At 38.8% G+C, this 16,337-nt stretch overlaps 1 protein-coding gene across 1 annotated transcript in view; it reads right to left on the bottom strand.

Moving 5' to 3' along the window:
- The window catches only part of MGAM2 (maltase-glucoamylase 2 (putative)), a 117,549-nt gene extending 111,230 nt beyond the window's left edge, over window positions 1–6,319 (bottom strand). Inside the window, exons 1-2 of the mRNA XM_011941323.1 lie at window positions 6,214–6,319; window positions 2,450–2,529 (exon numbers count right to left, since the gene is read on the bottom strand). Of these exons, the coding sequence (XP_011796713.1) occupies window positions 2,450–2,529; window positions 6,214–6,319 (186 nt within the window). The remainder of the gene's footprint in view (window positions 1–2,449; window positions 2,530–6,213) is intronic.
- Between the last annotated feature and the right edge of the window lie 10,018 nt (window positions 6,320–16,337).

Here is a 16,337-nt window from a genome sequence, read left to right as displayed (position 1 = left end):
ACATATTTAATAGAACTTGAAGTTTACAAATTTGAAAATATGGATGAAGTGGACACCATCTTACTATATGCCAAGGGAAGAATGGTTAAACTATGGCATACTCATATAATGGAATATCACTCAATGATACAAGGAATTATCTAATATTTGCAACTATAAAGATGAATCTCAAAAATGTGCTGAATGAAAGAGGCTTTCCACTACACTGTATGATTCCATTCATATGAAGTTCTGCAACAAGCAAAACTAAACTAAGGTGGAGATAAATCATCAGTGATTACCTGTTAAGGGGTACAAGTCGGAATAACTATTGGGAAATGTCGTAAGATAACTTTCTGTAGTGATGGTAACATTCTGTATCTTTGGGTATAGAATGGTTTGGCTTCCACATGTATAGTCGTTTGCCATAATTCAACAAAGGTGCACCAAAGAATTGTGCAAAACGTATTAATAACAACTCTTTGTATGTGCGTTGTATATAAGTGTAATATCTGAAGATAAATAACTATAATCAAACTTTGGACTGTAGCTAATAATATACATGGTGAGAAATTTATGAAAAAGTGAACTGGTTTCTAGAACTTACTTTCAAATGCATAGAAATCAGATAGTTTAACAGATGAATGAAGTGTGGGATAAGTGATAAATATGAGAAAGCAAAGTAAAATACTAATGGTGAAATTTAAGTGGTAGGTAATGGGTATTATTGTAAACTTATTTCAGTCTTTCCATATGTTTGAAAAGTTCAATACAAAATTGTTGGAAAAAATCCATTTTCCATTTCTTTTAAAAAAAAGTTAAAGTAAGAATATAAAGGTGGTTGCTAATATATATCAATAAAACAATTCTCTTAAGCCAGTAGCTAACTTTGTGCTTGATACTTTGACCACGAATTTCCATTAAAGTCAAGCATAAAATAAGGGTTGCCAACCATCATCACTTTAGTTATATTATTCTGGAAGAAATAGACAATACAATTAGACATACGAATGTATAAGATAATATTAATACAAAGAAAAATTATCCTTATTTTCCTGTAATGTAATTCTATACTTAATATCCAGAGAAGGGACTACAAAAACATTTTTTATAAACAATAGGAGATTTAACTTGATCAATTATAAAATAAATAGAAATAAATATACTGTATAAACATAAAGTAAAAATAATAAATATAAAGTAATAGCAAGAAAAGAAGCATTACAATAGAAGAAGCACAACTTACAAAATATAATGGATTATATTTACAATAGAAACCAAGGATGTGAAATACCTAGGGAAAACATCATAATTCATATGCAACAAAACATATGAGAGAAACACAAAACTCAGTTAAGAAATATATGTATACATGGGCCGGGCGCGGTGGCTCACACCTGTAAGCCCAGCATTTTGGGTGGCCAAGGCAGGTGGATCACCTGTGGTCAGGAGTTCGAGGCCAGCCTGGCCAAAACAGTGAAATCCTGTTTCTATTAAAAATACAAAAATTAGCTGGGCGTGGTGGTAGACGCCCGTAATCCCAGCTACTCAGGAGGCTGAGGCACAAGAATTGCTTGAATCTGGGAGGCAGAGGTTGCAGTGAGCCAAGATCCGCGCCACTGCACTCCAGCCTGGCGACAAAGTGAGACTGTCTCAAAAAAAAGAAAAGAAAGAATTATATGTATATACGAAAAGAACTGAAATGGAGATACTTTCTAAGTTTTTATAACAAGAAGATTCAAATCTATCAAAATGTCAATATTGTTTAAAATTTAACTGAAATTCAATACTGTCCTATTTAATATCTCAAGAAGATATTTAATTTAGAATATGGGGCAAATAAATAAAATTTAAATATATAAATACATACAACCTTTATGAAAAAGTCCCAAGCCACAACTAATCAGCGTTCAAGTAGCTGTTATTTTATGGAAGCTACTCAGGGAGAACACCTGTGTTCTTTAGTACATATTCACTGGGACCTCTATTGCCAGCAACATAATTCCAGAGGGCTCTTGTAGCAAGTTGCCTGAGTTCTGTAAGTGACTCAACCAGTGACTCAGGTAAATGCTAATCTATTTTCTATCACTATGGATTTCTCTATTTGCATGTGCTTAATGGCCTCCATTCTCAAAGAATACATAGTCTAGCCCACAAACTTTTAACCTTTCTACCACAATCCTTGGAATCACACCTGAGGTACTTTTAGTAGCACCTGTAATCGCCTTCCACTTTGGACTTTATAATCCACAGGTTAACATTCTTGTTAGCTTTTCCTACTCTTTCTTTTTCTCAACCCTGCTTCCCTCACGATCTTAATATTGTTATTTTAATAAGGTAAGAAAGAAAGAACTCCAAACAAATCAGAGGCCCAGAAGCCATGCCACCCCCGCCCTTTCCCCACTTCGCACATTCATCACTTTTCAATAACACCCGGTAGGCCACCAAAAGGGACCTTATTATCTCTGACCTCGGTCACCTCCTGGCCAGGTATGCAGTCTATCCTTTCCGAGTGGGGAATATCTGGGCACTCTGGAGTAAATGAAGTATCTGCATAGGAATTAAAGGATAAAGTTGAAAATGTGTAGTGTAATCACAGCTCCAGGAAAGAAGCCAGCAAAGCAACAGACTTTCAGTCAATTCTCCACACAACAGATGACCAGTAGCTGGTATCTACATTTGCATACAATGTTTAACACTTCTCCAAGCTGGTATCTATATTTACATATGATGTTTAACACTTCTCCAAGGTTAAACACGTTTATTTCTACTTTGTTTGCTTTTTATACAGATACAATTTATATACCATAAAATTCATCCTCTTAAAGTACATGTCAATGGTTTTTAGTTATGAAGTTGTACAACCTATGACCACTATCGAATTCCAGAACAATTTCATCACCCCAAAAAGAAATGGCATACACATTAGCAGTTATTTTCTATTCCCGTGTTCTCCCAGCTCCTCCCAGTCCCTGGTAAACACTCGTCTATTTTCTATCACTATGGATTTGCCTATTCTGAACATTTCCTATAAAAAGATTCTAAAATTTGTGGCCTTTTGTGCCTGGCTCCTTTCACTTGGCCTACGGTTTTGCAGGTTAATCCATGTTGTAGTATGTATCAGTGCTTCATTGCTTTTAATGGCTGAATCACATTTTTTGTGCGTGGATATACCACATTTTGTTTATCTATCCATCAGTTCATGTACATTTGGGTTGTTTCTACTTTTTGAGCATTATACATAATTCTGCCATGAGCATTCAAAAGTTTTTCTGTGAACTATGTTTTCAGGTCTCTTGGTTATATATCTAGAAGTGGAATTGTTAGGTCATGTAGTTAACTCTATCTTTAGCTTTCCAAGGAACTGACAAAGTTTTCCAAAGTCACCACACCATTTTGCATTCCCATTAGCCATGTAGAACAATTCCAGTTTCTCTGTAACCTCAGCAACACTTGTTTTTATCTGTTTTTAATTATAGTCATCCTAGTGGGTGTGAAAGCGACATGTTGTTGTTTTGACTTGCCCTTCCCAAATAACCGATGATGTTGAATATATTTCCATGGGTTTAGTGGCCATTTATAGATTTCCTTGGGATAAATGTCTATTTAAATGTTTTACTCATTTAGAAACCTTTTTTTAAAAAATTTGGATTTGTAGCATTTCTTTATACATCCTAAGAGGATATATTCTCTTATATTCCAATGTATTATGTTAGAATGTATAAAGAAATATATTTGCGGCCGGGCGCGGTGGCTCAAGCCTGTAATCCCAGCACTTTGGAAGGCCGAGACGGGCGGATCACGAGGTCAGGAGATCGAGACCATCCTGGCTAACCTGGTGAAACCCCGTCTCTACTAAAAAATACAAAAAAGTAGCCGGGCGAGGTGGCGGGCGCCTGTAGTCCCAGCTACTTGGGAGGCTGAGGCAGGAGAATGGCATAAACCCGGGAGGCGGAGCTTGCAGTGAGCTGAGATCCGGCCACTGCACTCCAGCCTGGGCAACAGAGAGAGACTCCGTCTCAAAAAAAAGGAAATATATTTGCAAATGATGTATCTGATAAGGGCCTAATATCAGATATGTCATCTGCAGATATGTTCCCTGAATCTGTGGATTGTTCACATTCTTGATACTTTTCTTCAAAGTGTGCTTCAAAGCACGAAGTTTTTTTCAATTTTGATGAAGTCCAATTTGCCTATTTTTTTCTTTGGTTGCTGTGCTTTGGGTATCATCTAAGAAGCTGTTGTCTAATCCAAGGTCACAGACATTTTTATTTATGTTTTCTTAGAGTTTAATAGTTTTGGCTCTTATATTTAGGTTTTTGATAAATTTTGAGTTAATGTTTATATATGCTGCCAGGTAGGGATCCAACATTATTTTTTTTGTTGTTGTTACCAGGGAAGACCTGATTAAATAGCTGGGAAAATCTTTTTTTATTTACTGTTTTTTCTTCAGTCTCTTATATATAGGCACAGCTGCTTAAAGACACCAGATGACTCAGGCTACATATCAGGAAGATATTATTGGCCTCATTGGAAACAAACACCTTCACTCAACATTAGCTATTCTTACTTTAGCCTTTATCAACTTTGTGGAATCTTCTCCCCATAACAACAGCAGAAGTAGGACTGGCTCATGGACTCCATGAACCATCTGAAATCCATAATTTCATCAGAATTTGGAGGAAACAGTTACTGTGGGCAGTAGCAGGTGCCCTTTAATGCTTTTGTTTTGATTCAAAACAAAGCCCCCAAATATATTCACTATCACTCTCTCTATGGCTCTACATTTGTTTGTGTATATATGTATATATTTCAATAAAAATTTGTCTTAAAACTAGATTCCTGCAATATGCAACAACATGGATGAACCTTGAGGACATTATGCAAAGTGAATTAAGCCAGTCACAAAAGGACAAATATTCTGGGATTCCACTTAAATAAATTATCTAAAATAGTCAAACTCATAGAGGCAAAGAAGAGAGTGGTGATTGTCAGGAGTTAGGGGAAACAGGGATTGCAGAGTTGCTAATCCCCATGTATAACATTTCAGTTATACAAGATGAGTAAGTTCCAGAAATCTGATGTACAACATCATTTCAATAGATAACAATACTGTCTTATACACTTAAAAATCCAGTAAGAGGGTAGATGTTATGTTAACTGTTCTTACCACAATAAAAACAAATTGATTTTAAAGCCCCCCTTTCAACCCATGGAAATATATCTTCAAAAAAGAAAAAAGAACCCAGAGAAAAGTTCAGTATGTAAGACAGTTAAAAGCATAACTACTCTGCATAAATCAGAATGTGGTTTAGGGTGAATGCAAGTGTGAAGATCTAGTTTTATATCAAATAAAAGAAACCAATTATTCATATACTCTGGATAGCAATCTTATGAGACTTGTAATCTAAAAAATGTTTTAGAGGTGAGAAGTAGGAATAAGCTCAAAATGGCTTATATCAATGGTTTTTCAGATCATCTTTCAAAGTTATAAATAGTCCCTAGAAAGGATCTTAATGTTTACGGTGGAGAGAGATGAAAAGAGATGGAGCAGGTAGGGTTCTACTATCAGGACAGCTTCTTTTCACTGTAGGCCCAATTCACATCTGTAAAGTGAGTTTGTCAAGCAGAACAAAGCCCAAATTCAGCTTTAACTGAAAATATATTTTTGAATTATATACATTTTATTATTTAGAGTACAATATGTGCATGAAAGAGAAGGCATTCTGTTTGATGCTTCCGGGTGTCTGAGAGAGAGAGCGAGAGGGACAGACAGACAGATAGAACAGTTTCAAAGGCACCTGTGAAGAAACTATAGCTATGTATGTTGGTATAACCAAGTCAACTTAATGTAACCTCCCTGTAACCTTAGTTTCCTTTTCCATAATATAATGGGGCTGGAGGCACTGTTACCTTAACAGTCCTTTCTCATTGAAGGCAGTATGACTTCACGACTCTGAGTTGAAGGGCAGGCATCTGGTGAGCCTAATTTTGCATCTTGTTAAAATTGCACTAAATGGGGCTTGGGAGACCCTAAATATCACTACCATTCAGGGTTTCAGTGCAGAAAAAGAACACTTATCTTTTGGAGTTTAACTTAAACTAATTGGGGATGTGAATTTTGAATACTGCAATGTAGTGGCATATTGAACAATAAAAGAATAAAATAATCTCTTTGGCATTTAGAGGGGACTTCCTTTACCCAGCCTTCCAACCCACAAGCATCTTCTTTACCTGAAGGTTCCTCCAACACAAGAAGCAGCAAGAGGATATCTATGACCACCAGAGTTAGGCAGAAGATGATCAGAAGGACTTCCAATACACTGAGCTTCCTTGCCATCTAGATAGACACAGATAATTGGGTTAAAACAAATCACAAAGCCCCACCAATCTAAAAGGACACATAATCATTGTGATTGTGAAATTGTTTGCAAGATGTGAAATTGTTTGCAAGATGACCTTGATTATCAGCATCCTCTTTACATAATCTAAAGAATATTTGTTTCCATTTATCAGTGTCCCTAACCAACTCTAGCTTTACATCCAACACCTGTAGAGCCCTTGACTTTTTTGCATGCAGAGGAATTGAGGATTGTCCAAGGAAAAGTATATCAGGTATGAAGAATTGAAGGGAAATTGTTGTGGAATAACACACAGAAGATAGATGAGGGACTGAGGTAGCTCACAAAATCCTTTAGATGTCACTTTGATCTTCACATTCACCTAATGTAGTAGACAGGAAGGTATGCTCAGGGAGAGAGAAAATAGCAAAACTTGAATCTAAGTCCTTCTCTTTCAACTGCCCTGGGGATGATGCTGAAGTCACTGTTTAGGCTGTTTAAATGTCACTGACATGCTTAAGGATCTGGTAACAAAAACATCCCGATGCCCCGGATAGGGCTTGCTGGTATGTTCACACCACACAACTCACATAAATTTGGTGGATCCCAATAACCCTGAAGATCATTTATTGACCCAAAATTTAAAATATTTTCTATATTGGAGGATGTACTGAACTGGGAATCAAAGGGCTTGAATTCTTGTCCTGATTTTCTTACTAACAGATGGGCTATTTACCTATTTGGACCTGTATTTCTTCATCCACAAAAATGAGATCAGACACTGGATGTGTTCTCGTTTTTCTGCTCTGATTACAGTAAATCTAACATTATTACGTGTCTCGCAGATCCATGACAGCCTCAGCTGCCAGGCCTTCATTGCCATTCCATCTCCACCATCCCCAAACGTTAGCTAGCCCCTGGAATTTATCATCCTCAGAACTATTCCACTTTTGAAATTGTAAATCCATATGTAAATGAGCAATGTCCTTTTACTATCTCATTGTCTTACTTTATTTTATTTATTTATTTATTTATTTATTTATTTATTTATTTATTTATTTTGAGACAGAGTTTTGCTCTTGTTGCCTAGGCTGGAGTGCAATGGCACGATCTCAACTCACCGCAACCTCTGCCTCCTGGGTTCAAGCGATTCTCCTGCTTCAGCCTCCCGAGTAGCTGGGATTACAGGTCTGTGTCCTGTAATCCCAGCTAATGTCCTGCTAATTTTGTATTTTTAGTAGAGACAAGGTTTCTCCATGTTGGTCAGGCTGATCTCGAACTCCTGACCTCAGGTGATCTGCCCACCTCTGCCTCCCAAAGTGCTGGGATTACAGACGTGACCCACCACACCCAGCCTGCCTTACTTTATCTTAAAAAAGTATTTTATCACGTCAAGGCTACTGTTATCTTTCCATTTCCTTTTAATCTCCTAGCCCTTCGTAGCTGTTAACCTGAAAAGACCTAGGTCTCAGTGTTGATTATTTCACTTGCCATTGCTCTCATCTTCCTTGTTCCCTATCTGCTAACAGAATCTGCAGGATGAAACTATCCATCCAAACATCTGCCTCTGTGCTGACACACCTAGCTCAAGGGAGATGCCACTGAGGCTCATAATCTCCTAAATAAACTGGGCCTGCAAGCCAACTGATGGTCTTGACAGTGACTCTCACTTTTCACAGCAGTAATTTCTATTTTATTTTATTTTATTGTTTTGGAGATGGAGTCTCACCCTGGAGTGCAGGGGCATGATTTCAACTCGCTGTGACCTCCACCTCCCAGGTTCAAGGGATTCTCCTGCCTCAGCTTCCTGAGTAGCTGAGACTACAGGTGCATGCCACTACGTCTGGCTAATTTTTTGTATTTTTAGTAGAGATCAGGTTTCACCATGTTAGCGAGGCTGGTCTCAAATTCCTGACCTCAAATGATCCACCCACCTCGGCCTCCCAAAGTGCTGGGATTACAGGGGTGAGCCACTGTGCCTGGCCTCATAGCAGTAATTTGAAAAATTGATCCTTCTATCCTTCTTTTCAGGACTGACCTGTTACCTACACTCTTATTCTCATACAATATCATCGATGATATAAAATAGAAAGTAACTATTTTGCAGAAACTACTCCATCTCTCTGCTTCTCAACCCAAGCTTTTCCACAAAAGGTTATTCACAGCTAAGTAAATTCTTACTTTTCCCCCTCTATTCTCAGTGAAACAGTTTTTCCTCTTCTTGTGTAAGTATAATCCTTGCATCTATTATCTAGATCTCACAGCTGCTGAATTTCTCAAAAATCTCATTCCGCCAATTATCTCTTCTTTTCTTGCAGAATCAATTTCACTCTCTGAGTATTTTTTCTTCATAAATATACCCCAGATCACCTCAAACTCTGTTAATGACTCTGTGTGTTTCTCCAGGTAACATAATAACTTTCTTTTTCCTTTCATAGCTAATCCTCCAGAACGATAATTCCACACTTTCTATATTCCCTTCCTCATATTGGCTTGACTGTGTTTTCTGCATTCCACTGGAAATGCTCCCACCGAGGTTACCAGTGATATAGTAGCTGAATACAATGAACACTGTCTTGACCACTTAACCACTTCCTCCTCCATGAAGCTTTCCACCTATGGATTCCTTGATAAGAATCTTGGCTTTCCACCTATATTTCTGGCTTATCTTCAGTATTCTTTGTAGTCTCCTATTCCTTTTCTTCTTCTTCTTTTTTTTTTTTTTTTTTTTTTGAGGCGTAGTCTCGCTCTGTTGCCCAGGCTGGATCTCGGCCTGATCTCGCTTGATGGCACGATCTCGGCTCACTACAACCTCTGTCTCCCAGGTTCAAGCGATTTTCCGGCCTCAGGCCCCCGAGTAGTTGGGACTTGCCATCATGCCCGGCTGATTTTTCTATTTTTGTAGAGACGGGGTTTCATCATGTTGGCCAGGATGGTCTTGAACTCCTAACCTCAGGTGATCTGCCTGCCTTGGCCTCCCAAAGTGCTGGGATTACAGGCATGAGCCACCACCCTCGGCCCTATTTCATTAAATGTTGATGTCCCCCAAATTCTGATATAGGTTTCTTTTTTAAACTATGCACACTCCTTGAATAATCTCCACCTCTCATGTGACTTTATGTGACATGTGATGACAATCCAATCTGTATTTCTAGCCCAGGGATTTCGATTCATATATTAAACTGCCTGTTGGATGTCCCATAGATTCAACCAAATTTAACATGTTTAAACCTGAAATCATCTCTCCCCACACTTCAGTCCCAGTTCCTACCAATTTGGCCAAATTATTTGTACCTCAAATAATTAATAACTTGAGGAACAGAATACATTTTTAAAAAAGCAACCTAGGAATCTTTTTTAATTCCTCTCATTCTGTTAGTTCTCACAGCCATTTACCAGTTCAGTCAGACTACTTTCCCAGTATCTTTGGGTCATTACACAAGTGACCAGCACAAACAGGGTCATTTGGATCTCCTATGTTCAAGCTTTTAGTGGATCTCTGAACAAACCAAAAACCCTTTAGCTTTGTGATCAAAGGTCTTCATGGCACCTCCTAAACCCAGCTGCTCAGCCTCTCCTCTCCCCATATTCCCACCATACTAAACCAGCACTTATGCAGCAACAAGCTATTAAATATAAGTCAACGGGGACAAAGAATGTTCTCTCTCTTGTTTTTATGTTTATTTTGCATCTCCTCTTACTTTACATTTCCCTGTATCCCTGCTCTTCTCAACTCCTCCCCAATGCCACGACCATTTCTACAAATATTTTATATAGGTATATAGCTTCAATTTTTAATTACAGTAACCTTTAGGTTAATGTGTAATAATTCCATAAAAGAAACCGTTTAATATTGAAATAGAGGTAAGGAACTAGGATCTACAGGTAATTTGACGACAGGCCTTTAGGAAGAACCCTTAGCCCTTGGAGACATGAGGTTTGGGATTAGAATTGGGGTTTATTAACTATTCTTTACTATTTACCTAAATTAATCAGTTGTCTCTCTTTTAGTCTAAATTATTTAAAAGAGATACTCTAATCCCCATAAAATACATATATATTGCTGTATTCTCATAAAGTCCCTGCAGATATCAGACAGATATCATGATTTCCATTTTACAGATGAATATTAAGGAATTTTGTCTAGTCACGGTTAGTGGTGAAACACTAAGAGCCGCTACTTTTTAAAATAGTACTTGAATACTCTCTCCACAATGTGTCCTAGGCTCCAGAGCTTAAAGACTTAGAGGATCGGTCTCCAATGGTGGAATTTCAGGTAGTGAAAGAAGTATGAAGGACCTACCCTAAGAGAGCTATGGTATCAAACTTCATTTCTTATACATACAGCCCACAACTCAATACCACAGCAAACGCATTATTCATCAATTGGTCTCTTTCTCCAAGTATTATTTCTCTCCACAGGGAGACTTTTTTCCTTCTAGCCTGTAAAAATCAGCAGCAGGGACCTACTCCACAGCTCCTCAACCCTCCTGAGGGAGCAGGTTCAGCACCTTAGCTCAGGAAGTTGAGGAACGCTGGGAATAACCCTAGGTATTTTCCTGCCTTAGGAGCTATTGCCATTCAGACAGAGGACAGGATGGGGGTTCCGAAAGGTAGAAATTCTTCCCTCCTTAGAAACCCTTCCTGCCCAAAGCTGGGAGGAATTCACCTTCCTCCAAATCCATGCCATCTTGAGATAGTTTCCAGAAGGATCCCATCTGTTTCCTCTGTCCTTAATTTCTCCCAGTGAGAGAGGAGGATCTCATACCAGACCTCCCCGAACCTGTCCTCCAAACACTGACAACACACACACACACACACACACACACACACACGTCTCTCCTCTCCACCAACTGTCTCATCCTCACTCTTCATCTTTTTTGGAAAAGGAAGAAAATATTAAGTCCAGGAGAAAAACATGGGCATCCAGATCACTTAACAGAGCAGCATACAGAAAATCACACAAAGAGAGAGGGACCCCCCCTGCCCTTGTTCAAAGCACTGCTTGCATGCAGAAGTGTACTCACCGCATCACCTTTTTTCTGTGCTGTGTCTCTCCCTCAGCGATTCATAGGAAGCACTGAGCAAAGGTAAATGGGCCAAGGTAGCCAGCTTCTGCCACGATTAATTTATTGCCCTATAAAGTTGACAGTAACTGGAGGAGGGGAGTGCATATTCCAATAGACCATAAAAGAACCCTTGCTCTCCATGTGACAGAATGAAAGCTCCTTTTGTTAATAAAAGGGGAAGGTGGTGTTTTTTCTAATCATTGTCCCTCCTCTGTATCCCTGTTCATATCTGATTACTTTGATTGTCAAGTTATGCTTCCCCATCTGTACATGTAGCCTAAAGGGCTCAAGAGCTAGGGTCTTGTCTTTCTTCTTCACTGTTGTATCTCCTGTGCTTAGCACTCTGCCCGATATCTATAGTTCTTTTTAAATATATAGCTATTTATTTAATAAGTAAGTGAAAGAAGGATTAGCTCTCGGTTCATCACTTTGTTCTTTTCTCCATTTTCATCCTCCAGAGTTCTCTTGGTATAACTCAGCTTTTCATTAATTCAAATGATCCTTTCCACCAATTATTCTAAATAGTGAAGTACCATTAAGGTAGAAATTATGCAAATCTGTCTGGGCACAGTGGCTCACACCTGTAATCCCAGCACTTTGGGAGGCCAAGGCAGGTAGATCACCTGAGGTCAGGAGTTCGAGACCAGCCTGGCCAATGTGGTGAAACCCTGTCTATATAGCTAGGTGTGATGGCAGGTGGCTTAATCCCAGCTACCCAGGAGGCTGAGGCAGGAGAATCGCTTGAACTCGGGAAGCGGAGGTTGCAGTGAGCTGAGATTGCCCCATTGCACTCCAGCCTGGGCAACGAGAGCAAAACTCCATTTCAAAAAATAAAAATAAAAAAGAAAGTATACACACCTAAAGTGGGAAGACGCCTCTAGTGGATATTTGTCATATTCTTTGATGGCTCAGCATCTTTCAAAACTTCTTGATAAGATGGGGGAGGTGGAGAGGGAGACAAGGGTTGAAACACTATCTACTCACTACCTAGGTGACAGGTTCAATCACACCCCAAACCTCAGCATCACACAATATACCCTTGAAACAAACCTGTATATGCACCCTGAATCTAAAATAAAAGTTGAAAGAAAAATTATAAACAAAGGATCCTTAAAAAGAAAAAGAAAAAAAGAATACCTCTTACTTAAATCAACTTAAGGAATTTTTCTCCAAATCCTGCCTCCCCAAAGAAACAACTGGAAATTCTCTTTCGCAGCCTCTCTTTCACCCAAGGTAGAGGCAAGAGACTGGAGCTTTGTGAATGAGATATTCCCTTGAGTGACTTATATCGAGAAGAAGGTGTAGATAAGGAGGTACCATGTAAAACCCAGGATGTTGGAAAGATAGCTCGTTTCAGAGGCAGCAGGGACAAGAGACCTAGGGGCATCCTATGCTTAGTATTTGGGGTTGCAAGCTGCCAGATATGTGCTCAGGGCAGTGGCAGTAGAAATCCCTACAGGGTAACCTGGGGCTTGTCCCTAGCCACATGGCCTACAAACCTGACTCTCTAGTCCTACTGGAGTTTCAATGAGTCACCAATATCTTTTTAAAAGTTTTCTTAAGCTAGCTAAAGTGGATTTTTTAATTGACATATAATTTCCAAGCCATAAGATTCACTCTTTTAAAGTATACAATTCAGTGTTTTTTTAAAAAAAAAAAATTACAAAATTCTGAAACTGTCACCACTATCTAATTCCAGAATATTTTTGTCACACCCCCAAAAAACAACTAGTGGTCACTCTCCATCCCCATCTCCCCCGGTTTCTGCAGCCACTAATCTACTTTCTGTCCTTATGGATTTGCCTATTGTGAACATTTCATATAAATGCAGTCATACAATATGTGGCCATCTGTGTCTGGCTTCTTTTACTTGGCATAATATTTTCCAAGTTCATCAATGCCATTTCAGGTATCAGTGTTTGTTCCTTTCCATGTCTGGATAGTATCCCCTGCATGGATAGACCACATTTGGTTTATCCATGTATCAGTTGATATACATCTAGGTTGTTGATACTTTTTGCTTATTATGAACAATGGTGCTACGAGCTGGCATGTTTTTTTTTTTAATTCTGCCTGGAACATACCTAGGAGTGGAATCACGGGTCACGTGATAAGTCTTTAACTTTTTGAAGGACTACACAACTGCTTTCTAACATGGCAGCACCATTTTACATCCCCATTCCTGCCAGTAATATATGAGGGTACAGAGAGCTCTTTTGGTGGCACCTAAGAACTGTAAATAACAGTGTTCATAGTAGTGAATCCTTTGTGTTTGCTTCAAATGCTCAGTATATGGAAAAGCACACATATGCGCGCGCGCACACACACACACACACACACACACAGAGAGAGAGAGAGAGAGAGAGACTAGGTTTCTGCATTTATGAACTCCTGGAATGACATATTCAGCTTTTCATTTGCCCCAGTACAAGGTGGCCTTTGTTAGAGGGGAAACATACCAAGATCTCATTTCAAATTGGGAAGACATCCTGGCAAGATCAAGAAGGGAGATTTATTGTTACATAAGATCTTTCTATTCTTCGTGTGATATTTTACCTTTAACTCCCCACATGCTGTGCACATTTGTGACTTCATTTATGTAATGGTGGTAACCAACAATCCCAGCTAATCTATAACCTGTTTCCTAAAGTGCAGAAAATAGCTACCTTCACCATCTCTTCTTGCTAACTACCTGGAAGATATTGGATCACCACACTGGTGTTGACCAACGAGAAAATAACAGAGCCACTTTGAAGGGTAGAGACAGGCACGTGACCTGACATCTTCCAGTTGTCTATCGGTAACAAGGCACAGTAAAGTTACCTCTTGGTGGAACTCAAACAGTTGTCAAAGCAAGCTGCTGGTTGGAATCATCAGATCAGAAACTTGTAATATGAGTCACCCCTAACCTCCAAAACACCATTCTTCAAGGCCAGTTGCAAAACTCTCAATGACTCTGCTGCTATGACAAGAACAAAGAAATATTGTTGAGATCTTGACGACATCTGCCACGGCCAACAAAACCTTATCTTTGTAGGTATATATGACATTTAATGTTATAACATTAATAAGAAAGGAATAGATGTCTTCCTATTTAAGTGAAAGAGTTTGAGAGTGTTATTTTTTATTTTGGCACACCTATGAAGAAAGAAAGTAAAATTATATGATCTGAAGAACAGAGCATATGTGGAAAAGGAAGGCCCCCAGCCTCTTCCTGAATAGCTGGGCAGGAGTTGTAAGCATAGGTCCATGTTGTAGGGGCTGCTCTGGGATGGCCACAAATGGATATGGTTCCATGAGAGGTGGTTCTCAGAGTGTGGTCTCACTCTTCAATGCGCTAGAAGCCAATACTCTGACAAAGGGTTTTGAAGAAAAGGCTTTTATTGCAAGTCCGCTCACAGGAGACAGGAGTCCAGCTCAAACCTGTCTTCCTGTGCTGGCTTTAAGGAAGTATTTTTATCAGAAAAGGCTTAGGGGATGGATGCTGGGATTAGCAGGTGATTGGTGAAAGAAAGGGGAGATCTAGAAAGTCCTCAGGCATGCACAGTTATCTCTTCAGGCCTCATCATGGGTCCCATGTGCAAATATGGGAGGGAATTAGTATGAAACCGTGGTGGAAGTTCAGGCTGTGATATCAGCAAGCTCTCTCTGCGTTAACTCTGGCAAGCCATATTAGTTACAACCGATATCTCTTTTTCATATATTTCTGGCTGAAATTTAGCATTTTGTTAGGTTATGAATGTAGACAACAGAGCACAGTAGTTTTCACAGAGCATGAGTTTGTCAAAAATGGAATCACAGATCTTTCCACATTACATTATGATATTTTAGTGGATATCTCAAAATATTGTTGATGTTGATCATTACATTGAAATTATGGCATTGTTACTTCCACTGTTGGATCTTTTCATTTAATTTGATAATGAAAAAAACACATCTCATGGGTTACTATATCAATTTTTCTTTACTATTTGGATAAGTATCTTGTAATGTAAGTTTTCTTTGAAATAGCATGCATTTTGCTTCATGCATTTAAAAACAATGTTGTGAGGAGGAATTCCGTAGGTTTCACTAGGCTGTCAGTGGGGTCCCTGACACCTCACACGCTCCAAAACCCCACTGGCCTCACTAGGGCCTCGGCCATCAGAATTATGTAGTCAGAATGCTTCTCTTTAAGCACTTTGTGGCAGCCAGAGCCAAATTCCACCAATAGATCCTTGATGGTAACATTAAATATTTCTTAAATATCAAGTAAATAATGTTTTCATCATTGTGACCTTCCTGAGTTTGTTAGAGTTGACAAGTTTCCCACCTTTTTGATCAAAGGATTCCCATGGCCAGTGTTCGGTATTTCACCAGTTTTCTAGTTAGCTCAGGCCCTCATCCAAACATCCCTTATTGTGATAATTACATGATTTAACAATATTGTTTGTCTCTAGCCTTATGCAGGTGCTGACACATGAGTGTGCAGGGAGAATGGATGACTTCCTGGTTGTAAGAAGAGAAGAAAACACAGGGAAGTAGACTCACTCATTCCAAACACATTCATTTTCAACTCATTTTCAGGTAACATTAAAAGTTAATATTCCTGTTGAACATTAATATATAATTTCCTTATCTCAAATTTTAACCCTATAGAATTTTAAGCAAGAGGGTTGCAACCCCTATTTTTACCGGAGTTGGTATTTTCCTAAATTTAGCAATTGCTATGATGATTAAAATAGTAATCAATAGATCCTTCCACAAACCTACATCTTATAAAAGACTCCTTGCAGAGATGTAAGAAAAAGACAATTATAAAGGTTATCATCCTATTGGTGGATTTGGCTGCAGGTTCTGTGATGCCAAAGAGAAGCAGAAAGACAAACTCAGAAGAGTTTGCTAAACAACAACCTTAACCCCAAACAGAGATTACTCATGTTCAAAATAGCACAAAATTCAAAATTAC

This window comes from Colobus angolensis, unplaced genomic scaffold (assembly GCF_000951035.1).
Source record: "Colobus angolensis palliatus isolate OR3802 unplaced genomic scaffold, Cang.pa_1.0 Scaffold2, whole genome shotgun sequence".
Taxonomy (NCBI): domain Eukaryota; kingdom Metazoa; phylum Chordata; class Mammalia; order Primates; family Cercopithecidae; genus Colobus; species Colobus angolensis.
The sequence above is the reverse complement of the archived record's forward strand: the minus strand, read 5'-3'. Positions and strand labels throughout refer to the sequence as shown.